The sequence below is a fragment of the Bactrocera dorsalis genome, chromosome 5, assembly GCF_023373825.1.
Source record: "Bactrocera dorsalis isolate Fly_Bdor chromosome 5, ASM2337382v1, whole genome shotgun sequence".
Lineage (NCBI taxonomy): Eukaryota > Metazoa > Arthropoda > Insecta > Diptera > Tephritidae > Bactrocera > Bactrocera dorsalis.
In genome coordinates, this window is record NC_064307.1 from 25,078,657 (window position 1) to 25,105,713 (window position 27,057).

The 27,057-nt window shown below is 37.3% G+C and overlaps 8 protein-coding genes across 9 annotated transcripts; 4 read left to right on the top strand and 4 right to left on the bottom strand.

Annotated features, from left to right (window-relative positions):
• Nucleotides 1-1,483: 1,483 nt before the first annotated feature.
• LOC105224867 (lebercilin) lies at nucleotides 1,484-5,573 on the top strand. Its single transcript, XM_011203089.4, has 6 exons — nucleotides 1,484-1,824; nucleotides 1,885-2,122; nucleotides 2,181-2,437; nucleotides 2,845-3,070; nucleotides 3,140-3,850; nucleotides 5,197-5,573. The coding sequence occupies exons 1-6, from the start codon at nucleotides 1,757-1,759 to the stop codon at nucleotides 5,449-5,451; spliced, it is 1,755 nt and encodes a 584-aa protein (XP_011201391.3). The 5' UTR covers nucleotides 1,484-1,756; the 3' UTR covers nucleotides 5,452-5,573.
• Nucleotides 5,563-9,502, bottom strand: LOC105224868 (ribosome biogenesis protein BMS1 homolog). The gene is made up of 5 exons (XM_011203090.4): nucleotides 9,428-9,502; nucleotides 8,075-9,374; nucleotides 7,655-8,017; nucleotides 6,893-7,586; nucleotides 5,563-6,830 (listed from the first exon to the last, which is right to left on the bottom strand). Exons 2-5 carry the CDS (start codon nucleotides 9,365-9,367, stop codon nucleotides 5,668-5,670), a joined length of 3,513 nt encoding a protein of 1,170 aa, XP_011201392.2. The 5' UTR covers nucleotides 9,368-9,374; nucleotides 9,428-9,502; the 3' UTR covers nucleotides 5,563-5,667.
• Nucleotides 9,503-10,089: 587 nt separating this feature from the next.
• Nucleotides 10,090-15,422, top strand: LOC105224866 (coiled-coil domain-containing protein 6). Of its 2 annotated transcripts, XM_011203087.4 has the most exons (6): nucleotides 10,090-10,403; nucleotides 11,485-11,602; nucleotides 11,677-11,767; nucleotides 11,835-11,984; nucleotides 12,050-12,790; nucleotides 12,868-15,422. In XM_011203087.4, exons 2-6 carry the CDS (start codon nucleotides 11,487-11,489, stop codon nucleotides 13,381-13,383), a joined length of 1,614 nt encoding a protein of 537 aa, XP_011201389.1. In that variant the 5' UTR covers nucleotides 10,090-10,403; nucleotides 11,485-11,486; the 3' UTR covers nucleotides 13,384-15,422. The 2 variants fall into 2 exon arrangements, with proteins under 2 accessions (XP_011201389.1, XP_029405503.1); XM_029549643.2 differs by lacking the exon at nucleotides 10,090-10,403 and having other exon boundaries at nucleotides 11,475-11,602.
• Nucleotides 15,423-16,209: 787 nt separating this feature from the next.
• LOC105224864 (integumentary mucin C.1) lies at nucleotides 16,210-19,252 on the top strand. The gene is made up of 3 exons (XM_011203086.4): nucleotides 16,210-16,363; nucleotides 16,582-16,831; nucleotides 17,283-19,252. The coding sequence occupies exons 2-3, from the start codon at nucleotides 16,759-16,761 to the stop codon at nucleotides 17,849-17,851; spliced, it is 642 nt and encodes a 213-aa protein (XP_011201388.1). The 5' UTR covers nucleotides 16,210-16,363; nucleotides 16,582-16,758; the 3' UTR covers nucleotides 17,852-19,252.
• Nucleotides 19,253-19,765: 513 nt separating this feature from the next.
• LOC105224863 (nucleolin) lies at nucleotides 19,766-20,772 on the bottom strand. Its single transcript, XM_011203085.4, has one exon. The coding sequence runs from the start codon at nucleotides 20,666-20,668 to the stop codon at nucleotides 19,790-19,792; it is 879 nt and encodes a 292-aa protein (XP_011201387.2). The 5' UTR covers nucleotides 20,669-20,772; the 3' UTR covers nucleotides 19,766-19,789.
• A 290-nt stretch (nucleotides 20,773-21,062) lies between these two features.
• LOC105224862 (transmembrane protein 50A) lies at nucleotides 21,063-22,161 on the top strand. The gene is made up of 4 exons (XM_011203084.4): nucleotides 21,063-21,259; nucleotides 21,377-21,511; nucleotides 21,582-21,711; nucleotides 21,818-22,161. Exons 1-4 carry the CDS (start codon nucleotides 21,176-21,178, stop codon nucleotides 21,925-21,927), a joined length of 459 nt encoding a protein of 152 aa, XP_011201386.1. The 5' UTR covers nucleotides 21,063-21,175; the 3' UTR covers nucleotides 21,928-22,161.
• Nucleotides 22,162-22,385: 224 nt separating this feature from the next.
• LOC105224861 (chitooligosaccharidolytic beta-N-acetylglucosaminidase) lies at nucleotides 22,386-25,025 on the bottom strand. Its single transcript, XM_011203083.4, has 3 exons — nucleotides 24,670-25,025; nucleotides 23,931-24,571; nucleotides 22,386-23,823 (listed from the first exon to the last, which is right to left on the bottom strand). The coding sequence occupies exons 1-3, from the start codon at nucleotides 24,738-24,740 to the stop codon at nucleotides 22,715-22,717; spliced, it is 1,821 nt and encodes a 606-aa protein (XP_011201385.2). The 5' UTR covers nucleotides 24,741-25,025; the 3' UTR covers nucleotides 22,386-22,714.
• A 517-nt stretch (nucleotides 25,026-25,542) lies between these two features.
• LOC105224860 (general transcription factor IIE subunit 2) lies at nucleotides 25,543-26,944 on the bottom strand. Its single transcript, XM_011203082.4, has 6 exons — nucleotides 26,735-26,944; nucleotides 26,572-26,676; nucleotides 26,355-26,517; nucleotides 26,002-26,292; nucleotides 25,851-25,938; nucleotides 25,543-25,784 (listed from the first exon to the last, which is right to left on the bottom strand). The coding sequence occupies exons 1-6, from the start codon at nucleotides 26,794-26,796 to the stop codon at nucleotides 25,615-25,617; spliced, it is 879 nt and encodes a 292-aa protein (XP_011201384.1). The 5' UTR covers nucleotides 26,797-26,944; the 3' UTR covers nucleotides 25,543-25,614.
• Nucleotides 26,945-27,057: the final 113 nt, after the last annotated feature.

Consider the following 27,057-nt stretch of genomic DNA (forward strand, 5'->3'; position numbering starts at 1 on the left):
TGCCGATGATATAGATATCATTGGACTCAACAACCGCGCCGTTAGTTCCACTTTTTCCAGACTGAATAAGAAAGCGAAACATATATGAAGGTCAGGTAGTGAACGTGGACAAGATGTAATATCTCCTGTCATCAAACGAATAGAAATCGCACTCGCGACTCTCGTTGACTGTCATAACTTCGAGTCCGTAGATAATTTCATCTATCTTGGAACCAGTATCAACACCAACAACAATCCAACGTAGAATAATTCTTGTCAGCAGGTGCTACTTCTTACTTAGTAGGCAATTGACCATAATGGACGATGACAACATCTGACGAGTCAGCGTTACGAGTGTTCGAGAGAAAGATTCTGCGGAAGATTTGTGGCCCTTCGCACATTGACAACGGCGAATACCGTAGTCGTAGACGATATTGACATTGTCCAGCGAATTAAGAGACAGCGGCTACGCTTGCTAGGTCATGTCGTCCCAATGGATGAAAACATTCCAACTCTGACAGTATTCGACGCAGTACGCGCCAGAAGCAATTACAAGAGGAAGACAGTTGGAAAGACCAGGTCCCGGCTACACGTGGAAGCGGAAATTGGCGTCAAACAGCGAAAGGAAAAACGACTGGCGCGCTGTTGTAAAATCTGCTTAATGACGTATGAGCTTCTAAAAACTTTCACATAGTGTCCCCGATTGGTATTCTCATCACTCACACTTCTACAGCATAAAAAGGGATCTTATATAATGAAGGCTCCTATGTGTAAGTAGGTATTGGTTACTGGTGATGAAATGTGAGTCAAATGGAAATGGTCGTGGTAAGCAGGCGCCAACGGTGGCCAAGCCAGGATTAACGGCCAGGAAGGTTTGGATATGTATTTAAGGATTTGGTAAGGATAATCTATGATGAGCCCCCTTCCTCGATATTGACAACCCAGATGGACCGAAAGATTGTTTGGGAAAACCTTATGTACTTATAGCCCGGACCTGACACCAAGGGTTAACACCTGTTTCTAAGCTGTGCTCTAGGGTGAATAATTTTGCGGAAGAAAAATTAACTTCAAGAAAAGAAGATCGACTACCCCATATTTTTTTCAATACTGATGAGAGTTATTACAAGACAATAAATTAACTAAACGGTGTATTTGAAAAAAAAAAATTCTGGTCATTCTAATTATGCAAAATGAAACCTTCCATTTAATCCAAAGACAAGGATTTATTTTTACTAGACCTTTACCAAATTGGGTAGTTCATTGCGAGCATGAGAACAGACGATCTCCAAAACTCAAATTTGTGTGATTTAGTAAGTTCTTTAACAGGGTCGCTCTCTTTTTGTAAGATATTTTAAGGAAATATCTAATTGTGATACCTAACCTCAACATCGTGGCCATCGGTGTGGTCGGCACAGCGACGATAAGAGTTGTTTGGTAACCAAGGAGACACGAATAATATTACGCTTGCAAGCGTCAAAAGTCCCATCCATTGTCCAAAGACCAGTAGCAATAACAAAACAATAACAACCAGTGTGGTGATTTGAAAAATAAATCGTTTCTAAAAACAACATACAATAGAGTTTAGTGTCTACGACTGTTTGAGTTGTTTCAAAAATAAAATATTTGTAAAAATAATTTAATTTTTTGAAGGACTTTTCGCGAGAATATATCATACGTAATACAAATAGAATATATTTTTCTAGTGGAACCCATATACCCGTACATATATTTAGAACTATACTATAGAGTCAACATTAAACCCATTTACATAACATAAATGATCTCACCGAGAAAGTCCACATCGGCGCTGAGCCTCATACCGGAGGAACGTAGCAAATTGCTGCCGTAAGTTAACACTACATTTGACGAGCGTTTCAATGATCCCAATTTATGTGCACCTCACAGGGTATCCACAAAGAGCTGTGAGAGTCTCTACTCGAACACATCCAGTTCGAAGGGTTCGAGTAATAATTTATTTCGTCGCAAGAATGCTTTGAGCCATCAGGGTGTCGGCGCTAGCATGGGTCGCCACGCTACATTGATACCCGCCACAACGGAGGTGCGGCAACGTGTGCTCTCCGCGCGCCGTCTACGCATGAAGACGTTCCAAAATCAATTGGTCGATGCACAACAAACCATAGCGGTACTACAATTACAAAAGTTAGGAATTCTTTTATTTACCTTTGCTTTTTCATTTTCAGGATCTCGCACATGAAAATCGCATTTTGCGCACACTCCACAAGCGTCAGGACTCGGCTTTGGCCAAGTATGAATCCACCAATGCTGAGTTGCCGAAACTTTTACACTCACATGCCGAGGAGTTGCGCGTTTGGCAAGCCAAATACCGTAATCTACAGCAACTCAACAAGGAGCTTGAACATAAACTCAAAACCAAAGAGTCCATAATACTCACACTCAGCGATCAAAATAAATATTATAGTCAGTTGAATAAGGATAGGTGAGTGCTCTCTAGATTTTTAAATATGAAAGTATCGAGTTGGTATTTATGCCGTGCAAATTCCACTTGGAAACCCTCGAGCTCCGTACCATAACTTAGAAATGGTTGACAGTTTGAAAAAAAGAGACTACGAACACATAACTTTTAACCCAATAGACGAGGAATGCACCGCGACCTTAGGTCCATTGTGGCCCTTCAGCCAATAACTTCAAGTTTTATTATTTTTTCCTCTGGTTTGGACATTCTTATTTTATAGTCACTTAGCCGCGATTCTTTTCACCGGGTTAGTGAGTTTGGAGTATAATATGCTTGTTGGTTCGATCTTTTATAAGAATTAAAGAACTGTTATTTAAAGTTTTTGCGTAATACAGAAAACTCACGGTTTCCAAAATTTTGAAATCTTGCAGAAATCTCGAAGAACGACAACGTTTGTCGGAAAAATTGGAAAAACTGGAAACTCGTTTGCAGGAGAAGGACAATGATATGAAATTACTGGCGCGTCGTGTACAAATCGAAACGAAAAATTTCAAACAACAACTATTGGCTGAGCAAAAGCGCACAAAAGACGCGCTGCTAAAACTTGAAAAGGCGCGATTGGAGCTTTCAGGTTATCGCAAGCTGGACGAATTGGGCGTAAGTACCGTTTTCTATTACTTTTTTGCGGGATTAAAGCCAAGAGAAACTAAACGCTTGCCTTTGCAGGAAAAATTCTCATCCACACTCACCGTTGGACGACGCAAAACGACAACTGCAGAGGAAGAATCCAAATTGGAGAAGGATTTAGAACGCATCTTAGCAGATGAGGTATTAGATGATGACGTCAAAGATTCGGAAACAGAATTTCATCCGACTGTTCACCGTGCAACTAAAACTCCAATGAATCAGAAAATTGAGACGCCTTTAGGCTATGGCAATCGTAAGGTGGGCTCATCCATTGTCGCAATAGCGAAGTCACAAAAACAACGACAGGAAGGTGGTGGACTAAAATCGACACTGAAGTCACCGCAGCGGTTATCTCGACAGCAGTTACAACAACAACGTCAACAAAAGAAATCATCTCAACTTAAAGATGAGCAGACACACGAACGACTTCCTGCTATAACCGATTACGAAGAAGATTATGAAAACGAACCAGACGAAGAATTTGCCGAAGTGAGTGAACGTCACCAAAGCAATCGTTCCGTACGAGATTATGCTAGCATTGACGGTGGTGGGGATGGCGCTGACACCGAAAATGGTGAAGATCATGTCGACGAGGATACAGAGGAAGAGGAAAGTGATTGTGTGAATGGGCATTCCGATCGGAAAGTAGATGACGAAGTTGGTTCACATGAGACCTACAACGCTGACTTTCTAGGAGAGGAAGAGCATGAAGGCGAGAGTGTAAACGGCGATAATGGCGAAGATGACGATGTGAGTTCCTATTTTATTAGAGTTTTATCAGAAGTATATAGAAGGGAATCTGAGTTTGTACAGACAATTACTAATATGAAGAGGTTCTAGACACCGATTTTAATTAAACAAAGGATTGAAGGTACCGCTAAATTAAATAGTAAAACCCGGCTTCTTGGCTATGTAAGACCGCCCTTATGAAGCACTAGCCTGCCTAACGATAGTACCATAAACATAAACGGCGGGCATTAATCAGGGTGTTAATGAGGGGATTTTTCTGTCTGGAATAACTGTCGTTCTAGTTTCCAAGATAAAGACCATGAATATTTTTTATTGAACCTCATCCAATGTTATATTTAAAGTACTCTAGTCCAACTCTATTTCAACACGTTATGTGCAAGTCAGATTTCTAGCTCGGTAGAACCCCTAAAACTTATTTCTCAACACTATATGTCCAACTATCAGTCCTGACTTCACTATTCGGCCTTTACATCCAATATTAGGTTCATTGACGTCAAATAGAAGGGTTATAATATTATTTTGAAGAGAATAATAGAGCCGCCTCCGAGGAGCATTAAGAGATCATGCGTTCCTTTAGTTCGACCTCTTTCCTTAACCTTCTATTAGATAATATTAACTTATGCTTTCCCACCAAACAGTGTCTGAATAATCGTTACAAGAACAATATGAATGTTCCCACAAAGATTAGTTGTATGTAATCGAAACAGATCTAGAAATTTATCCAATCGGGATCGTTTTCTTTTGTGAAGTTGGGTTTGTCGCGGTAAATTGATCAGATTGGGGGTCTTGCTGCCTAGTTGAGCTCTGCGTGACCGTTGTTGTTATTGCAGCGGCAAAATTCTGCAGAGTTGACGGTCCTTGGCCGGATAAAAATCCGGGTCCGTTCCGGTTACGTAAACCCGACTGTCGTGGATATGGCTCCGCGTGTTGCATCTAAGCGAAGAAAAGTTATGGTGGAGCCTTTTGCGCAAACGCAGCAGAAATATTCCTTCAGGCCCAGGTTGGACTCAATGACAGCACGTATCAGCAGGACATGGAGCAACCCTGCCGCTAGGTGTTGCTTTAAAAATGATGACACTATTAACTTATTGCTTACCGATCCAAACAGGGTTAGATCTTCGATGGGATGGATAAATCCGTGTTACTTCCGATATCTTAGAACCGCTTGTTGTGGGAACGTTTGGTTCGATGACAGTTAACTTATCTTTTCCCTCAGAGTCGGGATAACAATAGCAACAATTCTTTTTGGGAGCCGCTAATCAAATCCAAAACCATTTATTTCCAATCATAAAACCACGCTTTAATCTTTCAAGTCACTAATTTGTTTTTACATTTCCAATTAACAGGTCTGTAATACCGCCAAGAAAACCTCACACATGAAGGAAGAGATCTCCAGCATACGGAAGCAAATCTCGCACGACTACAGGGAGCGTGAGGCGTTCCTCGACACATTCTGCCGACAGGCCAATAGCGGTGTGCTCTTGGAAGAAACGCCCAAAAAGCGAGGCAACGTTTCTCCAGGCCAAAGTCTGCCCAGCAGCCGCAAGAATAAGCTGCTCGCCGCGCTCAAGGCCATCGACGACAACAAAAGTCAGGATTGAAGAACACGCGTACGAAGCTTTAGTTAAGCTTTTCCAACATACAAAAATATACCGAATACTAGTGACATTTGCAGTGTGATTTATATACTTCGCAAATACAAGATAACAATATTTTATGTAAATTAGTTGACTTTTATTATTTTTACGGTAAAAAGTAATTAAAAGAGTTTCTAGGTTATGTACAAGTTCATACATAAGGATTTAAGTTGATGCTCTTTAGGCCTCTTCCTTCTTACGCATTTTACTTATAGCACGTGACACCTTCTTGCGCACCTCCTTCTGACGCTTCATCTTTCGCGCTTCTTCCACCCGCTTCTCGGCACGGAATTGCTTCAGCCGTACCTTCGTCTCCATTTTGTCGCGTTTCCGCTTGGCTTTGTAGTTGGTCTCTATCATTTTCATCATCTTAGCCACTTTCTGTTCATGTGGTGAGCGTATCACCGCTATACGCTCCAACTCCTCCTTTTTATCGGCCAACGGTCGCACTTTCGGCTTGTCCTTGTAGGGCAGTGCGCGCTGTAGTGCTTTGGGTATCGTAAGCGGTTTGAAGATTTTCGTTTCACGTTTAATCTCCGTGTACTGGCTGTCCGGTTGGACTTCATTGCGTATGTTACGTTCGCGCTTCAGTTGGCCCAGCGTCTTCATACCTTGCCATTGTGATTTCTGCTCCGGCGGCAGTAGTAGCGAGGTGACCGCTGCATAGAAACGTGGTACATCCACGCGGAACCAGGTGCGACAGAAGACGATATCACTCAAAAGTATCTTATCCTCGAAGGTGGCACGGAATGAGCCTTCGGGATCGTGGTGCGCCTTTTTAATTTGACCACGTATGCCGGAGACAGTTTTAATTTTGGCGCCCTCGAATTTGGCCACTTCCAGTCCGGTTGTGAACATGCCTTTAATGAATGCAGATTTCTTGTAGATTTTGAAGGGTTGGCCGACCAACTTCAATTTTTTCATAATCTGCGCGGATTTATCCAATTCGCTAACACTGCCCGTAGCCGCAATACGAAAACCTAGACGCTTCATTTCATCGAGATCGTGGCGTACAGTTTGCAGCGCCAAGAAACCGGTATTTTGTGGTGTAATGGGACCCCAGAAAGTCATGCTGCACGTCACGTGGTTGGGCGTATACTTAAGATAACGGTGTCGGAAGTTATCCTCGACTTTGGCGTATATTGGCACGGTCTGGAAGCGCCGCCAGCCCAAAGAGATAATTAACGGATCGCCGGTCTTCAATATTTTCTTGTACCAACGATGCTTCTTCACTTTACAGTTAACATAACCGATATTTTCTTCGGTCATATTGAGACCGCCCACCAGCACGGGATAACTGGGATCAAAGTTGTCAATGAACTCCGAAGATATGCCACGAAAGCCTAAAATTCAATTTAATGCATTAGTTGTGAAATTCAATTACAAAAACAACAAAAACACTTACCCAACCGAACATAAAGTCCCGGCCGATAACCTTCGATTTGTAAACGCAGTTCGGGATCGAGATTTGCGAACTCGCTTTTGTTCAACTCCGATTGTTTTTGTGCGTCCGCTTTTAAGCTTTCGTAATAATCATGGTCACCCGTAATGCGTCCATCGTCCTCCTTTGGTCCATCATGATTGTCATACTCGGCATCGAATTTAGCTTTAAGTTTGAGTTTTTTCGCCATAAGCTCTGCTTTGGTTAGGTTTTCTTCTTCAACTCTGGTCATACGACGCTTGCGCGTATTTTCATCCTGATTCGCATCAGCCGCATTATCAGCGGGATTTTCTTCGGTGGCAGTGTCTTGCGCTTTGCTGGTGCCGGCATGCTTTTCGCCAGTTTCGAGATCTTCGAAATCTCCATAAACTTCGCTTTCAGCATCGCTTAGGTCATCTAAGCGCAAAAGCGTTTCGGCATCTTCTGACGCCTTCCATTTGCCGGTGACGAAGCAATTTTTTAAAAGCGCTTTGTTGTCATCTTCCAGCCAATTTCGCGTACTACCGGAGAAGTCCTCGAAAAAGCATTGCTCCACTTTATCTCGTATATCTTTATCCTTTTGCATGTCGCTTTGCTTTTTAGCGGCTACTTTGAAGAGACCACCCAGTTCTTCGCCCGAATCTGAATCGTCTTTGTCGTCTTCTACATTTTTGTTTTTCTGTAACATAGAAGAAATGCATGAAAAAGGTATATCTACAAATTTTTGTTGGAGAAATTAAAAATTACCTTGGATTCGCTTTGGCTGTAGCAACCATATACCAAACGCATAATATTCTTAGCCTCGGAATGCCGTAGCAAAAAGGAGTCGCGCGCCTTTTGCGCCAAGTTCTCTTTCCAACTCATACTGTTGGCTAGAATTTTGGCCTCCTCCTGTTCACTATCTGTATCCTGATCAGATTCCTCAACCGCACTAAGTTTTCCCTTCGACTTCTGTTCATCTACTGTTTGATACTCCTCATCGTCAGATGTATTATTATCGCTATCTGGCTGTTCTTCTTGTTCACTATCTTCGCCGCGCCAATCTTCGCCACCAAATTCATCGTCACTGTTGACACTCGCATCGTCCTCATCATCTACACCGGAGTCTTCCTACAAATAATATGCGCTTTCATAGATATTTTTACTTGATATAAAAAAAAAACTTACATCTTGACTTCCATCTTCTTCTTCGTCATCTACATCACTGTCCTCCTTGTAGTCTTTCGACTTAATGGCAGAACCATCAGAGAAGAGTCGAAACTCTTGCTCTTCAATTTGCACATCCACAGTTTGCTTCTTATCTATAAGCTTCTCCACTAACTGTTCCTGCTCAGCAGCATCGCCAGTTTTCTCCTTATGACTATGTGATCCCTGCAGTTCTATGTACACAGCGTCTTTATCGTAAACTATTCCGCCAACCCCAGACATAGGTGCATACAATAATCTTTCCTTTTCTAATAGACTGCGCTTTTTCTCTGTGCCTGGCAGTGGACATGGATCTGGGATAGCGCTTAGTTCTTCGATTCTCGCATCTCCCAAGCCGGCGATATGCACCGAATGTTCTTGCTTCATAGGCACACCGCGCACGTAACCATAGAGCACAATTTCTCTATCACATTTGGGATTGCGACGTATTTTGTCGGTGTTTGTTACATCTTCAACACGATCCACAAGCAAGTAGCTATGCGCACCACGCCATGATAAGGGTCGGAATTTCATAACCGAAATGAAACGGCCCAAATTTTTCACTTCATTACGCAAATATTCGCCATGTAGCAAACCCGAAAGGTAGAATAACTTGGCACCGTCATAAACTTCGGTCCAGAAACGATGTTTCAGCTCCTTCTTGCGCTTTCTCAATTGTTTGGGATTCTTAATCATATCCAAATGTGTTAGCACACCCATAATTTTTGGCATACCATGCACTTGACAAATATTAAGAAATTCGAAAATCTCCATTTCAAACCCGTAACTGGCATCACATAATAACAATACCAAATCAGCACATTTTGCCACATCAATCATTGAATTGATATCATTGTTGCATTCCAGTAGTGTGATACGTCGCTTTTTCGATGTCACTATTGTAATGGGACCACGTATATCAGTAACATTTGTACGCGTGAAATTCTTTATCAAATTATTTATCAACGTCGTTTTGCCGACCTTAGGTGGACCGACCACAGCTATAAGAACAGGTGGTGGTTCATCTGGAGTTTGGTCGACAACAGGAATGTGTTGCTTTTTAGCTGTTAAGTCCTCTTTGCGTCGAAAATTGCGCTCAGCACGTTGTGCAGAGTTAATAGCAAATGCTTTTGGATTCCTTTGACGTGCGGTCAAATTGGGCTCCTTGGTGTTACCCGAATCTTTCTTGGCCTTCAACTTTTTCTTTTCCGCTTTCACGCCGGCCTGCCGCGCGCGATGGGATTTCCTTTTATCCATGCCATCATCTTCCGGCATATTGATGCTATATAAATAATTATTTAATTAAATAATTCGATGTGTAAGAATTTACGTTACCGCACGTGTGAAGATATCAATATTGTTTTTATTGCTGACAGTTAATAGATATGTACTTTATGTCGACTTTGAAAGAGTGATTGCAATCGAGTCAATTTATCGATTAGTATTCGATTTGAACTACATTCTTTGCTAATAAAATATACATGCTTAATTGTCTAATATGAATAATTTGAATTATTTCTTACATATATTTTGCTTATTTAAAAGGTACAAAATTATTATAGATTGTTCGTTAATATAAAAATTAACATTTCTTCTACAATAGTGTAAGCATAATCGCACTATTGTGAACTATTCAAACTCTTCTTAGCTGCCAAACTGAATATTTAAACAATAAAAAATTACATTTCTATTTTTTTATATTATTATTATTTTTTGTTACAGCGAAAACATGCAAATGTCACTTGTATACCAAAATTATACGAACGCTAAAAAAATTTAGCAAGATAATATTATACAAGCTCTCAAATTTTAAAAATGTACCAATACTTAGTTAAATTAATATTCTATAAATGACGTAGTTAACTTCAAATGTTTTCTTCTAAAACTAAAATACAACAACTTTTATACACTTATTTACAATTTAAAATAATATATTTGAAGTGTGTGAAAAGTGTCTAAAATATTAATTTTTTGTGACTTGATAACTCTGCCCAATCGTCATCAGCTCAGCAGCTATCGTTGAAAAGGAAACGGCAAAAAACGAAAAAAATTTGCAAAGCAGATTGGTGTCGGATTCGATTTATTTGGAGCTCGGAGCTATTAAGAGAAAAGAATTAAACATTTTGTCAATATTGCTGGAAAATTGCTGCTAAAGTATTACAAAATCCATATATTATTATAAAACAATTATTTATTTAAATTTTGGTTGCAAGTTTGAAAAGAAGGCAAAAGTGAAAAAGAGACTGAAAGGGAACAGCAAAAGATTGCAGAGCCGCAATTTTTCTAGTAACTCGTAAAAGGTGATATTCAGGTGAGTTAATTAATCATAAAACGAACAAATGCATATTCAAGAAAAAGTTAATCATATCGCTCTAACATATATACTTGCGTCGTTAGCCAAAAAATTATCCTTTAGTTGTGACCATGGAATGCATGGGGCGTGAACTCGACAAGCTGGTTGTGTATGCACTCATATGTGGAGTTACAAAGTTTATGGAGGGTGAAGAGGTGTCAGTGTAGTCGCACCATTGATATGAGGGAAATTTACATTTCGCTATGCTAAGTTGACTAAAAACTTGACTATTTAAGAAATATGAAAAAACAAGCATTACAGCTGATAAAATTAGAGTGGTAAATACTGATGTATTTAGTACATATATATGCATACAGCTGCAGAAATGTATATACATATAAGTACTTACATATATATATATGATTTAGCGTAGGCAAAGTCGTCACCGCTTTCGACCGGGATGCCTTTGTTCTCTGCTTATAGATGCAAGGAATGATAAAGAAACAACGACAACGACATATAAATATATGTATCAATTTGTATTTATATTTATGTACATATATGTATTATTATATACATGCTTGTTCAAACATAAATACATATATAAGTATGGTTAGATTTTCTCTTCAATTTGCAAAGTATTAAAATTACATTTGCCGACAAAGGAGGGTGGTAATTTGAGATTCGAAAAAATAATAATACAGCATCAATAATTTGCTTTAATAGCAATTTTTTGTTTACCAAATTGCAGGCATACAAACCTTTATTTTTGAAAAATAAGATTATTTAAGCGCATAAACAACAACGTAAATAATTGCACACTGTTTTTTCATGTATTTACGTTGTTGACGAGAATTTTTTTATTCATACAATAGTGAAAACCGACAATTGTTTTCATGTTCTCTTTATCTATTTTTGGGTCATTTACCTTTTGTGAAAGAAATTATTTCACATTACAGACTCAACTGGTCGATTTGAATAAATATTTTAACTCAAATGTTCAATAAAAAAGTGTTGTAATACAAAGCGAGATTGAATAAATTATCTGCATTGCTTGAATAACAAATAATATTTTTTATTTAATTACTTATGTTTACAGATATGGAGAGTCCTTGTGAATCGGAGAGCTCCCTAGACGGAGGTACCATGCTTCCACCCAGTCCAGTGTCGCGAGAGCAGTTGCAAAAACGCATCGAATCGTTGACACAACAAAATAAGTATGAATTTTATACCTTTTTTCAATAAGCTCTACCATTTTTAATTGCTCATAAATTGTTCGTTCGTCTTTCAGAGTACTCAAGGCTGAACTAGATACATTTAAGATTAAATGCAAAGTGGTGCAGGAGGAGAATCGTACACTCAAGCAAGCATCTGTTATAATTGTAAGATATATATTACCACAAAGCTATTTTTAATATTTACGCACAATCATTTCATATTCCTTTACAGCAAGCGAAAGCGGAACAGGAGGAGGAGTACATATCGAATACACTTCTAAAGAAAATTCAAGCCTTAAAGAAAGAGAAGGAGACTTTAGCACACCATTACGAACGAGAAGAGGAGTGCTTAACCAATGATTTATCGCGTAAATTAGATCAGGTATATATATTTCTAATATCATTCTGCAATATTGTTACTAACTACAAATTATTTAAATCGTACAGCTTCGGCAAGAGAAATGCAAGCTAGAGCAAACACTCGAGCAGGAGCAGGAATGTCTTGTAAACAAGCTAATGCGCAAAATTGAAAAGCTACAAGCCGAAACGGATAATAAACAAACCAACTTAGAGCAATTGCGTAGAGAAATGGTGGAATTAGAAAATACATTGGAACAAGAGCAGGAAGCCTTAGTTAATAAGCTCTGGAAACGTATGGATAAACTCGAGACCGAAAAGCGTTTATTGCAAATTAAACTGGATGAACCAGTTTCCGATCCAACTACACCACGTGATATAACCAATGCCAATGGTGACACTGCCTCTAATTTAAGCGCTCACATACAGACTTTACGTTCCGAAGTAGTACGATTGCGTTCCAATCTCGCGGCAGCACAAAAGGAGGCCACTAAGAAATTGCAACAATTTGCACAAGAAGAAAAAAGTATACGCGAAGAAAATGCACGCTTACAGCGCAAATTGAAATTGGAAGTAGAACGACGTGAAGCACTGTGTCGCCATCTGTCCGAATCAGAATCATCGCTTGAAATGGATGAGGAACGGTTCTACAATGAAAATTTATTAGGTGCCGTGGGCACCGCTGGTGGTTTGGGCAATGCAGCTGCTGGTGCTGTGAACACACGTCAACGCACGATCAGCAGCCCCGTTTCGCATAGTCCATCGAATAGTCGACCACTTAGTCCAGGTTCAGTACACCAGAATCGCTGTTATGCCTGTGGTCAAATTGTGGTGAGTAGATATTATATCAGAATTATATAGCGCAGTATTATATTTGAGAATAAATTTATGTTTTATTATTATTTCAGAATCGCCGTGCCAGTGAACGTTTCATTAAACCAGCATTACCCACACCCATGCTGGGTCTCAACACTTCAGCTCCTAATGTGCTCAGTGGCAGTTCGCTTTTGGGCTCAGCCGGCAGTGGTGGTGGCGGCAGCGGCGGTGGTACAAATCCCAGTTTAACTGGCGCTACTTTAAACTCTTCCACGCTTTTTGGCGGCACTGTCGGTTTCTTACAGAATTTGAATGCAGAACGTTTAAGTATTGGCGGCGGTGCGAGCGGCAGTGCCGCATTGCTGGCAAGCAGCAATAATGGCAGCAACAACATGGGTTTGAACACTATGAACAGTGGCACTGCGTCGTCACTGCAGCAGGCTTCCAATCCAATGAATATTAGTATCAATAATTCGTCCACTAATCTAACGAATAGCATGAATACCAGTAATTCGTCGTTGTCTGCATTTACGCCCACAAACACCAACTCATCCACTTCTTTTGCACAGCCAGCCAGTCCCATGGATACGTCCGTATATAAAGAGTAAAAAAAAACAGTGTCAGTGTTTAAATTTTTTCTTAAACAGCAGAGGTAGAAAACAAATGACCGCAAGAAAACAAGAAAACTGTTATTTCGATTTTGGAATGAAATGGATTTCGAATTGACTTGAATGTTATGATTACTTTTTTTTTAAGAATTATCGGTTTACTGCAACATTTAGTTAAACTGGTCAAGATATTAAATTATGCAAACGAATGAAAGACGAATAGCTCGCTAAAAGAAATATATATATATTATTAGTTAGAAACACGAGCATAACAATAATAAATTTAAAATGTACTATAAATAATGACCAGCAACTGATTTTGCAACAAATATGGTTAAAATGGCGAAATGCTACATTTCAAGTATAACCACAACGATTTAAAAATACAACAAAGATTTACCTGTACGTACTACATTACAACAATCAACGCTCACTCGCTCATTAACTAAAACTTTTTGCTGCATTCGCAAAGCATGCATACATACATACATACGCATACATATACTATATGGAAAATGCTACATTAGCTTATAAAGAGGTAAACGCATTAATTTGCTCAAATTCCAGCAGCAATATGAAGGATATTTAAGCACTCGACGAAAATTTGGAACATTGTGTTTGTACCGACGACATCTACTACGCACACACACACCCGTATATGTGAATGCCTACAGCAATTTTAATTGACTTAAACTGCGCCGTCGTGGCACTGAATTTTCCCCAATCAAACTGGTATTTCCGTAAAATAATTGCAATATTTGGTGGATGTGTGTATTTTTAGTGAATTTTTGTTTTTGTAATTTGATTCGCTACACTCAATTTACCTAATAACTTATACGTATACATATAACTATAGCTCTACCGCAAACAATACGATTATAAATTATATGAAACAAACTTCAAGGTAGTCCTTGAGTTGTAAATGCATACATAGATACGTTGTACAAATAGCAGCGGCAAAACGCTGTTATGGAGTGGAACAAAATACATATATATATATTAGGGTGTCCGTTATTTTCCAAAGCTGAGTGTTTTTTTTTTCAACCGGCCACTGAAGTTTCAGTCTTATTGATTTTTTTCATAAAAATTCTTTAAAATATACTGAGCACTCACACCAGTGATTTATACATTTTATGTTGCTCATACGACATGGTGTACTGTATGAATACAGTACGTTTAATGCATAATTTTAACTGCATACAACCTCTACCAAAATTTTTGAAAAAAAATTGTTCAAATTTTTTTGTAGAGAGGAAATTTTTCGCACTAGAATAACATATTTTCAAAGTAGTAGACTTATCTTATAAAAAATGTTTGGAAAAGACGAAAAATCTCATGTAAACTGCAAACACTGGAAAAGTAAAACGGTTTAAATTGAAAGTAAAGAGCTTGTTTACGTTAAGTCTTGAAACTTCAGAGGGCATTTGCAAAACAATAACAATCAATTTGGAACTAATGACCACCCTAATATATCTACATATGTATATAGAGCCACTTGGGATTGGGTAGAAAGTGCATGCTAATCGCTTAATATTGCTCGATTTCGAAAGTTTATTGATTGTGCGAGTAAGGCAAATAGTTTACACGCATTAAAGAGTATATAAGAATTTAATTTTTAATACACAGAAAATTATAAACAAGACAAACGCAAAAATAACAGAAAACACAAATAATAAAAAACAATTTAACGTTGAATTTTTGTCCATTTTATGAGAAAAAAAACTGCAGCGTGCACATTTAATTGAATTTACTATGAGAAATAAATATGTATGCATATAGAACTAAAAAATATTATAGCAAGCAATCGGTGTGATGTCCGAATAAAAATATATATTTTAGCGTCATTACGATTTTGACGAATCGTAACGTAATTGAATTATTTAAACTAAACTTATTTTAAAAGCAATTTGTATATTACGTTTATTTAAAACAGCAGCTGTAGTTGTCGGTTTAAAACATAAACTTCGGATTTTTTCTGCTTGTCACCTAAACTCAAGAAATAAAGTTTACATGTAATGGAAAATATCGTAAAATTGCAATAGTTGTCTTATTTATGTAATTGAAGAGCTCGGAAAACAATAGCTAGTGGAAACTAAGCACCTAAGAAATCAACTCGCCTCACACACTTTTCCCTGTGCTCCAAACCCGGCGAAACAGCACATTTCTTGGACCGCTCGTTATGATTTTGATTACAACTAACTAGATAACCGGTACAACAATCACCAAAAACAGAAAAGTGTGAGGATTAAGGGAGGAGTAGGGTAGTTCGTGTAAAACAAAGCCATTTTTATGTTTTTGTTTTAGGAAACCGTTCAAATCTAATTTTAAAAGCCATTAATACATTATAATATAACATTTGAAGATTATTCTACTGAAAAAGAATTCTCATATTCATTCAAAATGTATGTATATATTAGGGGGGAAACACTTAACGAAGCAAAGAACGTATAAAATTATATACATATGTATATTGACTAGGTGCACTTATCGCAGCACTCCATTCTATAATTATATTATACCAGCTATATGCATACATACATACATATTATTATTATACAATAGTTCTCTGTAGGGGGAAAAACACTTCTCATGGTAGAAGCGAACAGATTATGGAGAGTAAGATTTACGATAATGGAGAGTTTTCTTATCGGAGTTTACGTGTTAATTCATTCTTTGAAAACTTAAAATAAAATTTACTCTAAAAACTTTAATATAGTGATTGACAAACAAGAAATTTAAAAATATGCAATAAGAATGATTAGCTATGATTTTATTCCTAATTTTTGTTAATGACTAAAAAAATATATATTTATTATATTAAAAGAGTAGTTTACGGTAACCCTATGTGAACTCTTTTTTAATGCATCCCTGCGTTTCAATTGCAGTCATCAGCCAGCCAGTCAGTCTTGAGAAAAATATGCAATAAATTTGGTGATATTTCTTATAGAAAATACTGGCGATTTTAGGATTAAAGTGATTGGTAAATAAATTGCTTAATTAAATAATTTGTGAAGTGATATATACATTTTGTTGTTGTCGCACTCAACAAAATGTTATAAGTAGAATAAAGGGCGATAATAACCACTTATATACAAGGGTGGAGAGATTCACAGCACACAGTTCTGTTGCTTGGATGCCCCCGCACGTCTTTCTACATATTTGCGCATTTAATTATTTCTCTTTTTTTGTATCGCTTAGAACATTTTTCTTGGTAATCGGAAGATTCGAGTAACACGAGAACTACTGCATAGTTGACGTAGGGACTCCCTCAACGTAAGTGCGATATATATATTTTCACTGCACTTAGGAAATTACTGCAACAAGCAAAAACTGCATACGCTAAGCTACACGGAAGTTAAGAGGAGCAGATTAAATATGAAATCATCGGTGAGAGGTTTGCTTTTGTGCTGCCTTCTGGCAGGAGTATTCTCATCGGTTTACTGTCAAGGTATGTCAAATTAATTTATATGATATACTGCATGCTCTTACCTATATACATATGTTCATGTCTTGAGTTTCAATTAAAGTAATGAGTTTGATAAAGCAATTAGTAAATACATGTAACTACCGTGAACAAAGGGCAATTAAATAAAGGAAAAAATACACAAAAAACGGTTTTTGGTTTGCAATAAAATTAGCTCGCTTTGAAAATATATCAATCTTTAGTTTACACACATACTTCAGTCGAACTTTTGATGACTCACTTCAGATAAGGCATACAAGTATTCAGGATCGAAAGAAGTTTAGCATGATTTGAGTATACGGTATAATAATACATAAATAATATATTTGATTATTTTTGTGGTTTTTTGCTGAGTTCTCTACATATTGAAGTACACATATGTATTAGTCACTTATGCGAATTCTTATCTTTAAAAATATTTTAACCTATCTTACAGAATCCAGCAATGCTACGCTACCGGTCAATAAAGCCAACGAAACAACTCCAATTACGGCTAAGAATAGCACAGAAATAGCAAGCACCACGGAGACAATCACAACAGCTACTTCAAATGAAACAAAACCAACAGTCGTTCCTACAACACCAACCCCAGTTCCAAATATAACAACTTCCATAAAACCCGACCCTGAAACGAACACAACTATTACACCATTACCAACCACTACCCCTCCTGCTAATAATACTACAACTGTTGCACCAACTCCGCCACCTACAACACCAACAACTCCATCACCTACCACACCTACTACACCTCCCACCACTTCAACAACCACCCTTGCTCCTGACAACAGTACCACTACAACAACCACACTGGCTCCTGATAACAGCACTACTACAACAACTACTACAACAGCTGCTCCGCCAACTCCCCGCCCACCATGCAATCACTTCGACTTTCCATCCTTCATCGGTGGCATTGTTTTGACTTTGGGCATTTTAGCGATCAGTTTGGTCGCTTACAAATTCTACAAGGCACGCAATGAACGCAATTATCATACCCTTTGAGCCGCCACCGCTTTCACATCAGCATTTAATGCAGCAGCTAATACTGCGCCACCGAATTCGTCCATAGATGTGGAACGTGTACGCTTTGTACAGCCCTCGTTCCCGTTGCGCTCACCACCACCAACGCAACAGACATCAACGGAATCATCTGGCGCACCACCAACATCTTCACCATCCGTCAGACAACGGCTGCTGCAAACATAATTATTGAATATTACAAAAAAAAAGTTGTAAACAAAAGTGGAAAGATAAAACTAAAGTAAGCTACGAATACGCAATAAATCGCGACTTCTATCCCTTCATATTACATTTCTATTAATGCAACAACAAACAATAATTGATAACCTTTTTCTGCACTACATATATGTATGAATAACAAAACGACATATGTACATATGTTGTAAAGCGATAATGTAATACAACAAATGAACAAATATTCTCATACTTTTACCGTTAAAAACAAAACGTTGTAATTTGTATATTAAAATAGTGCTGCTCTAAACTAATGCTTATTTGCTCGTGTTAACTGAAAAATATTAATTTAAACAACACACATTTGCGGTGCATTATTTGAAATGATATATACATACATAACTATATATATATATATATAAAGGTCTATTTCTTTTTAAATAAATAATCATTATGTATTTGAGACTGTTTGATAAGTATGGCGTTCTATAAAACACAAATAGGGCGCTATCGGGAAGCGAAGACTTGTACAAATTTTTCACTCGTTCAATCGTCGGTTCTAAGAATGCGGTATATAAAATTATTATTCTAGCAGCATATTCGTAAAAATTTTTAATGCATGTATACAGATACATTTAATAAACATATACACATATTAGCCATGTAAACACTGCACTTGCTGATAAGTGTGCTCGCGCTTTGATTGTGACCGTGTGTGACAGCAGAAAGTTTTTGCAAACATCGGTAAATACATACAAATGTATGTATGTTTAACGCGATTGAAGGATTTTTTAATTGACATCAAATATCGTATTGGCGGTGAATTGTTTATAATGATAAGAAATACAAAAATAATAATTATGACTTACGTAAATTGTGAAAAGAAGATTTATTTAATTAAAATTAAAAAATAAAAATATATACATATTTAGAAAATAGACGTTCTTTCGGAAATACATATGTAATCCCTTAATTGCATTTTATTCTAAATAATATCGGAACATATAAATGTTAAACAAACAAATTAATATTTGCAAGTACATACATACATATATGTAAATACAAAAAAGTGTAATATAATGGATGTAATTATTTTACAACTTCTTGCTTAAAAGATGTAATTCAACTACTATTTACCGTATGTTAGTATTTTCTTTTATTCGTATTTGGTTTACGCTATGATTTCAATAAATCTTCAAATAAAATATATTTGTTTTTATATTCACAGAATGAGGCATATTTGTAGAAAAGTTAAAAGTCTGAAAGTTAAAAGCAAAATAAAAGTTAATTTCGTTTGCACTAAAGCAAAAAAAAACTTCACAGAAAAAAGAATTGATTGGACAGTTTGTATAATAGCTGTAAGCTATAGTAGGCCGATGTGAAGAATTTCTCGGAGATTTCGTCAAATAGAAAAATTTTCCATACGAGAACTTGACCTTGATGCTCAGTTTGTATGGCAGCCATAAGCCACCTTGTGCTGATATCGCCTGCTTGAAAAGAATAGAACGTGTGAAAATGATCGGTATATCAAAAACTGAAGGACTAGTCCTCAGCAGATAGACATGGTTGAATCATTTCTGCTGTATTCATGTAAGTAAATTACGAAGTTAAGATATATAAGTACACACCGATACAACCTTTGGTGAACAATTTATGTTACAGCAGCAATTTAGAAAATTTACAAGCTTCATATTAATTAACATTAAATAAAACCATCACAAATCGTAATTACAAATAAAATTTTATTTAATCATATACTTTAATTTCATCTGTTTTAGACGCAGAACTTGCTGATGACTTCTTAATGTTATTTTTCTTCGCTTTTCCACCGCTCTTTTTCGCTTTTTGTGTATCGAAACGTACAATAAGCTCTGTTCCACCTAATGATTGTTTCTTCTTCATAGCAGCACGCGCCTCCATTGTTGAGGGTAACGTGATCGTCGCTATACTGGAGGCGATTAACTTGCCTTTGCGTGGTTTTATATGTACATCAACAGCATTGGGAAATAATCTACGGACTTCTCCCGCTGAAGCGCTTTGTGGTAGGTTCGTTATAACAATGGAGGATGTGAAATTCTTCGAACGCAATGCTAATTTGCTAGCACGTCTCAAACGCGCTTTAGCCTTTTTCTTTTCCAACGTATTCACTTTACGTTGCACTAATTCTTGCACGAATTCATCGCTCTCGGTACGTGGTATTGATACAATTACTTTTGTGCCGCCCGTTTTTGCTGCTGCTTTTATAGCTTTTAAGGCGGTATCGCGATCTTCACGTGAACCGAAATCAACCAAGCAAAAACGTGCATGTTTTTGTCGTGGTTTATGCGCTTTCAATATTAATGGAGATAATGCTTTGGCGGCTTTCTGGAACTCATCATCATCTTCGGGCAGTTTATGTGGGAATCTTATATACAATTGTTTGCCCTGACGTTCAGCATATTTTTTTGTGATATCTTCGGCAACCTTCTGCTCTAGCGATAGTTTTTTCTGGGATTCATTTTCCATCTCTTCGTCTTCATCGCCTTCATCAGATTCGGTGTCACTAGCATCTAAATCTGGTTCTTCCTGCTCCTCGTCATCTGTTTGCATCTCTCTCTCGGATTCATCACTCTCAGAAGAAGACATTATTTAAAATTAATAGATTTATAAATTTAAGAAAAACACTAGGTATTACTGCACGTGTTATTATTTTGTTTAACGTCGGCTGCAGAGAACGTATAATATTATACGTTCTCTGTCGGCTGTTTAAAGGAATTGTTGGAAATTTATCGGAACATTGCAATGACTGATCGGTTATTATCGATATATTTAAGTTCAGACTCTTCAATGCATATATTATAAATTGTTAAATGGATTTTTTTCTTATTTTCTATGCTAAATCTTAAAAAGTTCTTATTAATTTCTTATATTCAAACGAATAATTAAAACGTATAAAAAGATCCAGGATCAAACGAATGAAAAGACCAACGCAATAATACTTAAGTAGAACCAAATGAAGTAGTATTTAAAAATGCACCTCTGACTGCTTTGACAGCAGTCTCATAACTTCTTTGCAATTAGTCAACATATTTTTCACAGTAAAATTTATTATTCGCGAATTCAATAAGAAATAAAACATTTAATTACGCGAAAATGGCTATATTAGAAAATATACGTGAATTGTTCACCTCAGAAACAGCTCGTAATAAAAATTCAGCCTTGATTTCTGGGTTTCTGGTATGTGTACTCTGATTATAGCTAACTCCATACATTTGCTTTGTTTACAAAAGCAATCACATATATGCAAATGTATGCATAAATATATGTGTAATTTATTTATTTATATTTTTTTAGTTTTTTGCTGGCTGGTGGGTTCTGATCGATGCCATGTCAGTAGACAGCCAAAAACAAATAACCACCGGACATGTTTTCATAGGAGTTTTCGGTACAATCAGCTTCTTTATGGTAAACACCGTAAAGAACTCGCATGTAAGTATATAACATACTTAATCCCTCTTAACAGACTTTTACATAAGTTGTTTTGTTTACGATTTAAAAGATTTCGGAAGAAAACACATCCGAGTCCGGCGCACGTATTGCAAAAATTTATCTGCTTATTGGTTTCGTTATGGGATTTGCATCGATAATAGCAGCTATCTGGGTTATGATTGATGACTTTATCAATAACAGTAAGTTTTAAGTTATTTAAAAATACACTTAATTCTAAAAATAATATCGAAGATCTTTTCGGCAGACAAACATGACTTATTGATATTCTTATTCTTTAATTAATAGAAAAAAAGGACAATTGGCCAGGCGTAGCTCTTCTAATGCAGAATGTATTTATCCTTATTGGCAGTCTGGTATACAAATTCGGCCGAAATGAGGAAGACTGGAATGAGTAAATGAGAGGGAGCATCTTCAGGCTAATCACTAAATATATAATTGGGTCATGATATTCATATTTAAGTTAAAGGCATAGTTTACACACTTACATTTTTGCTTACTAAACATTTCAAAACTAGACTAACGAATTTGTATCTCAAAAGCTACGTCTGTTTATATATGTATATTCCACGTGATTCTATGTATGTATGTATGCAGAAATAAAGCTTTAGTTCCATTTAAGGTAAACACAATATTTTTGGTACCAAAAATGATAATTTTTTGCATGTTAAGAGCGGTGAGGCTAAAAACCTAATTATCTTTAATCCTCTAGAAATATTAAATTTTTACTAATATCAACTACATAAAGGAAATGGACTCACAAAATAATTGGTATAAAATTGGAAACAATCCCTCAATCATATATTTTCGATCAAAGGATTTCACTTCGTCAAATTATATCAGTTTATGGAAGAAGTTCTTTTCAAAAAAACCGTTATTTTTATTAACAATTCTCACATAAACATTTCAAAAATATGTATTACAGTTACGAGTAAGATAATAGGTATGTTTGCTATATAATATCACGTTTAGTGTATAAATTACATTTTTTAGAATGTACCGTGTAATTTACCCAAATAATCAGCTAGACTTTCTGTTCTTTGAATCTTTTAGATACTTTTCTCTGCATACGAAAAGTTGACATTTCTCCGAAATTACTCCGATTTGCTGTTGGATATTCTGCATCAAACAGCCCTATTATCAGTATTATTCCGAACACAAGCAAGACGAGTATTACTTTCAGATTCAAAATTTTCGATCGTAAGCATCTATGGGACATTGATTTTCGTTCTGTAAGCACCACTCTGGTTGCATTGATTCCGCGCCAATATCCAATTCTGACAAACGTTGCCGATGATAGAGCATACGCGCTTCAGCTGAACGCCACGACTGTTTCGGATTCGACCACAAACGCTCCGCCAAAGCACTGGCTCGTGGCCAGAAACGTGAATCCAAAGTATGCTCGTCAATTTGTTCCGACCAAATAGCTGCCTCTGCGCCCAAAACTTGAGACTTGTAATCGCCAGCAATGTTGTCCAAATCGTTGTCATACACCTTCTGCCAGCCAATATATGGTGAACACCAATTGTTGCCACCCTGCACCCAACCAGGACCGCCACAATCGAAATAGAGGGCATCATAATTTGATATTATAATGCGATAACCACGTTTTAGAATGTCTTTAATTTTGCTGTCCCCTCCCGTAGTCCATATTTGTATGTTGTACCGTTCCTTATCTAAGTAATCATCGATGTACGGTACATCAGTGAGACGACTTGTCCACAGTGTGATGGAGGGTTGTTGCGAGTGTGCAACTGTATCCACGCGGTTTAGTGCCTCTGTTTGAAAATGTCCCCAGAGACGTATAAAGTCAGATTCTTTTAAGCCCCAACCCTTTTGTAGCATCCAGTCTTGAATGCGCTTACTACTATTCCAACAATCAACAGATACTTCATCACCACCCATATGAAATACATCCGGATCGAAGAGTTCGAACATTTCACGATATATATCCTCTAAAATGGGATATAAATCTTCAACGGTGGGATCGAATTGACCACACGGTGGCTCCACGCAATAATTTTTCCATGGCTGAGCATTGAAACAAGCAATCATATCCTTATGTTGCCAGCCCTCACCGACATGCGCCGGTGCATCGAATTCCGGCATCACTCGTATGCCACGCACACGTCCATATTCCACAATATCCGCAATATCTTCATGACTATAAACCTTCCGTGGTGAATAGGCGCCTAATTTATATAATTCAGGTTGTGATTTAACTTCCAGTGGAAAGCTGTGCGAATCAGTGATGTGCCAGTGGAATGTGTTCAATTTCACCACGGCCATTGCATCTACAACAGAGGGATTTAAATGAAACAGGAATAAAATGTCAACTTCGGTTGTACCGAAGCTTTATAACCTTCAAAAAGGAAAAAAAAGTTTCCCTACATGAACTTACCTAGCGTACGTTTTATTGACTTCACGCTGAAGAAATTACGTGATGTATCTAAAAGCAAACCCCGCCACTTGAACGCTGGCCTATCATCAATATCAGCACGAGCCAATATCTGTAACTCACGTCTAATATCGTCGTAAATAAGTACTTGCGATAACGTCTCCAGGCCGTGACGAGCGCCGAAGTAATTGCTTGCTGTAATTGTAGCCGTGGCCGCACTATTATTGCTTGAGCTAATTTGTAGCGTATAACTTTCATCGGTGTCTAAAGTTAGCTTAGGCACAACATCATCCAGAGTTGATTGCAATTCCACAGTCACAATTAATGGACGACCACCTTTCTTTAATATATTCTTATTCGGCACGCCTGCGTAGAGCATTTGCATGAAACGTTCCTTGCTGGCCGCCCAAAGATGTGCTTGCTTGCTTAAGGTGGGTAAAATAAATTGTATGTTGTCTGGATCAACTGTTAACATGTAATTATCGAAATTAACAAGTCCACTTGGACGTGGCCAAATGGTGCCGGGCACACCATCGCCACAGAACAACCGACACACTGGCAGACTTATGGCCTTCTGGAAGTTCTGCGCATCTAGCTCAACTTTCACACATCTACTCTGCTGACACTCGTAACCGTATATAAGACTGAAATTAATTAATAAATTTCATTGTTACGCCACAGTAAGTTCACGCAAAGGCCAACTAATATCCTTTATTATTGCGACAAATACGAGAATACTTACTCATCACCCGCCGAACAGGAGCGTTGCACACTCAAGGCAAGTACCACCAATAGCGGTGCCAACACCTTCATATTCGATTTGTTGGCTTGGTTTATGAATGCACAGCTACAAAGTTTTCGACCAGGTCTCGGCGACGTTTACGCGTGAAATGACTGCAAATGTATGAGCCAATTTAAATATGGCAATTGCTTGTGGCACTTTTAACAACAGACAAAACAAAAAAACGAGCGAACAACAAAACAAAGAAAACTAAAATATTCACCCACACTTGAACAGTGCAATGTGGCTGAAGTGGAAACACAACTAAAGCGATAACAATACACAGCAGCTTGTTTGGCTGGTTTTTGGCTAATTGCCGCTGCAGTACAAACACACTCGGGGATATTCGATTTTTTATATTTTTTGTTTTGCTTCTGCTGTTAAGGCTGTGTAGCGCAGGCGCTTATCGGTTTTAAGAATTATGCTTTCTTGACATAATATTTATTACCGATTGATTTAAACAGCAAAAGCCACTATATCTCTGCATATGTGCGTATGTAAATGATAATCGTCTTGAACCACGCACGACCGCCAATTGGCATTAGTCAAAAAATAATAAAAAAAAAAAGTTTACGAAAAAGAAAATATTATGAAAGCAGCGATTAAAAATACAAAACAGCTTGAAACTGGATTAACTAATTTTTTAGAAAGTGCCTATGGATAAGTGGAAAGGGGCACTAATTGAGTCGGTGCCCTATATAATTTGTAACGCTTTTAATAATTTGAAGCTTATAAGCACAACCGGTTTTTTTATTCTGCTGCCCTATAACGGCCTTAATACTAATTAGCATAACATGCAGAACAACAACAATATCCAAGTAAAAAGAACAAATATCTTGCACGGGCATATTAAAGTATATTCCAATAAATTCACATTACACACACATTAATTGCGAAATTTTTGTTTCACGTGGGATTAACGCCTTTTTGTGTTAATGTATTGTCTTCGTAAGTTTCCAAAACATCAGCCAAATGTTCATTATCTCTTGGTTTCTTAAATTGCCGTTTCTTGCTTGCAGCCTTCTTACGTTTTGGCACCGGTTTTTTAGGGCCATGATCTTGCATTGAACGTATACCTGTGCGAAAAGATAACACATACATATTAAAAATGTTTATATAGCACCGCTTTTAAGTAAAGTCACCTTGTTTTTCCAGATACTCGTCAATTTTCGCATCATCCATGGCGTCTACGGTCGCTGAACGCCACAGCTTTTGGAATTCTTCATCCACCTGCGACAATTGATGTACAGCATATTATTTACAACAAAAACATATTAATTTTTCGACACCTACCATAAAATTAGCTGTGCGATCATTGTAGAATAGTATTTTCTTTTTGTCAATTGGTCGTACTATAAATATTATTTCCGAAGCACGATTTTTTAGTACTTTTTCACAGTGCGGCAACGACTCTTGCACATCGTCTAACAATATACCGCCTAAGCCTTTCAAGTCATGTTGTTTAAGTAGCCTCAACAGACTTTTTCCATCTTTAATTTTGTATACGGGTTTAAAACTAAAACGTAGACCATCAGGTGTAGCTTCAATTTTGGGGTTATTTATGAGTGCCTCGGAGGCTAACCACTAAAATCAAATTAATAATAAGTAATATTATTAACCACTGTTTTTTCTAGGCAAGTGCATACATTTTTAACGGATTGCCCAATATCTAATTGATTTGTTTCATCCAATATTTCATCTATGTTCAAAGGATGGTCATCGCCATCCTGATGTCGAGTACGCATATGTTTGACAATCTTTGCTAATACACCAAACCGATATTGTGAACTTCCAGACATTGTTTTGTATCTAAAAATATTTCCATGTTTATATGAAAATTTATATATTTATTGAGGAACTTACGTGTTTGAATCCAGTTTAGGTGCACTGGGTGGACGCATCTTTTTCTTGGCATCATCTTTGGGCTGGCTGGGTGGTGGCGCTTCGGCTTTTGGCTTCTTCTCCACACTATGTGCAAAAATATAATTTGGAAATATTGCAAATGTTTATTGTTTGATAAACTTACGTGGGAGTGGCCATGGCCCTTTTTTTGAACGCCTCGCGTTCTCTCAATAGAGCTGGATCCATAATTGTATTTTATTTGATTTTTCCTTTGCAATAAATTAATAAATATTTTTTAAGAGCAAAACGGCTTTATATTCACACCGATAAAATGTATAGCTAACAGCTGTTTTCTTCTTCTTTGCTTATTTGTTTTGATTCACAAAAAAAGTTTCGACACTTCTCTTTCCTTGAAGTTACCATTCACAATATAATTCAAAGAGCGCGTTCAAAAGTTTTTTTTTTTTAATTTTTAGGATTTATTTGCGGATTGTTAATCTAAGCCAT

Excerpts from the sequence above, each read along its gene's own strand:
- LOC105224866 (XM_029549643.2), top strand. The coding sequence starts at position 11,475 with ATGTTTACAGATATGGAGAGTCCTTGTGAATCGGAGAGCTCCCTAGAC. Across the intron at positions 11,768-11,834 it reads AGCAAGCATCTGTTATAATT|CAAGCGAAAGCGGAACAGGA; the intron begins GTAAGATATATA and ends ATTCCTTTACAG. Across the intron at positions 11,985-12,049 it reads TATCGCGTAAATTAGATCAG|CTTCGGCAAGAGAAATGCAA; the intron begins GTATATATATTT and ends TAAATCGTACAG.
- LOC105224868 (XM_011203090.4), bottom strand. The coding sequence starts at position 9,367 with ATGCCGGAAGATGATGGCATGGATAAAAGGAAATCCCATCGCGCGCGG. Across the intron at positions 8,018-8,074 it reads AAGAAGATGGAAGTCAAGAT|GAAGACTCCGGTGTAGATGA; the intron begins GTAAGTTTTTTT and ends TATTATTTGTAG. Across the intron at positions 7,587-7,654 it reads ACAGCCAAAGCGAATCCAAG|AAAAACAAAAATGTAGAAGA; the intron begins GTAATTTTTAAT and ends TCTATGTTACAG.
- LOC105224861 (XM_011203083.4), bottom strand. The coding sequence starts at position 24,740 with ATGAAGGTGTTGGCACCGCTATTGGTGGTACTTGCCTTGAGTGTGCAA. Across the intron at positions 24,572-24,669 it reads TCCTGTTCGGCGGGTGATGA|TCTTATATACGGTTACGAGT; the intron begins GTAAGTATTCTC and ends AATTAATTTCAG. Across the intron at positions 23,824-23,930 it reads GTCAATAAAACGTACGCTAG|ATGCAATGGCCGTGGTGAAA; the intron begins GTAAGTTCATGT and ends CCTCTGTTGTAG.
- LOC105224864 (XM_011203086.4), top strand. The coding sequence starts at position 16,759 with ATGAAATCATCGGTGAGAGGTTTGCTTTTGTGCTGCCTTCTGGCAGGA. Across the intron at positions 16,832-17,282 it reads CTCATCGGTTTACTGTCAAG|AATCCAGCAATGCTACGCTA; the intron begins GTATGTCAAATT and ends CCTATCTTACAG.
- LOC105224860 (XM_011203082.4), bottom strand. The coding sequence starts at position 26,796 with ATGGATCCAGCTCTATTGAGAGAACGCGAGGCGTTCAAAAAAAGGGCC. Across the intron at positions 26,677-26,734 it reads AGGGCCATGGCCACTCCCAC|TGTGGAGAAGAAGCCAAAAG; the intron begins GTAAGTTTATCA and ends TTTTGCACATAG. Across the intron at positions 25,939-26,001 it reads ATCGCACAGCTAATTTTATG|GTGGATGAAGAATTCCAAAA; the intron begins GTAGGTGTCGAA and ends CAATTGTCGCAG.
- LOC105224862 (XM_011203084.4), top strand. The coding sequence starts at position 21,176 with ATGGCTATATTAGAAAATATACGTGAATTGTTCACCTCAGAAACAGCT. Across the intron at positions 21,260-21,376 it reads CCTTGATTTCTGGGTTTCTG|TTTTTTGCTGGCTGGTGGGT; the intron begins GTATGTGTACTC and ends ATATTTTTTTAG. Across the intron at positions 21,512-21,581 it reads ACACCGTAAAGAACTCGCAT|ATTTCGGAAGAAAACACATC; the intron begins GTAAGTATATAA and ends ACGATTTAAAAG.
- LOC105224867 (XM_011203089.4), top strand. The coding sequence starts at position 1,757 with ATGATCTCACCGAGAAAGTCCACATCGGCGCTGAGCCTCATACCGGAG. Across the intron at positions 1,825-1,884 it reads GAACGTAGCAAATTGCTGCC|GGTATCCACAAAGAGCTGTG; the intron begins GTAAGTTAACAC and ends TGCACCTCACAG. Across the intron at positions 2,438-2,844 it reads AGTCAGTTGAATAAGGATAG|AAATCTCGAAGAACGACAAC; the intron begins GTGAGTGCTCTC and ends GAAATCTTGCAG.
- LOC105224863 (XM_011203085.4), bottom strand. The coding sequence starts at position 20,668 with ATGTCTTCTTCTGAGAGTGATGAATCCGAGAGAGAGATGCAAACAGAT.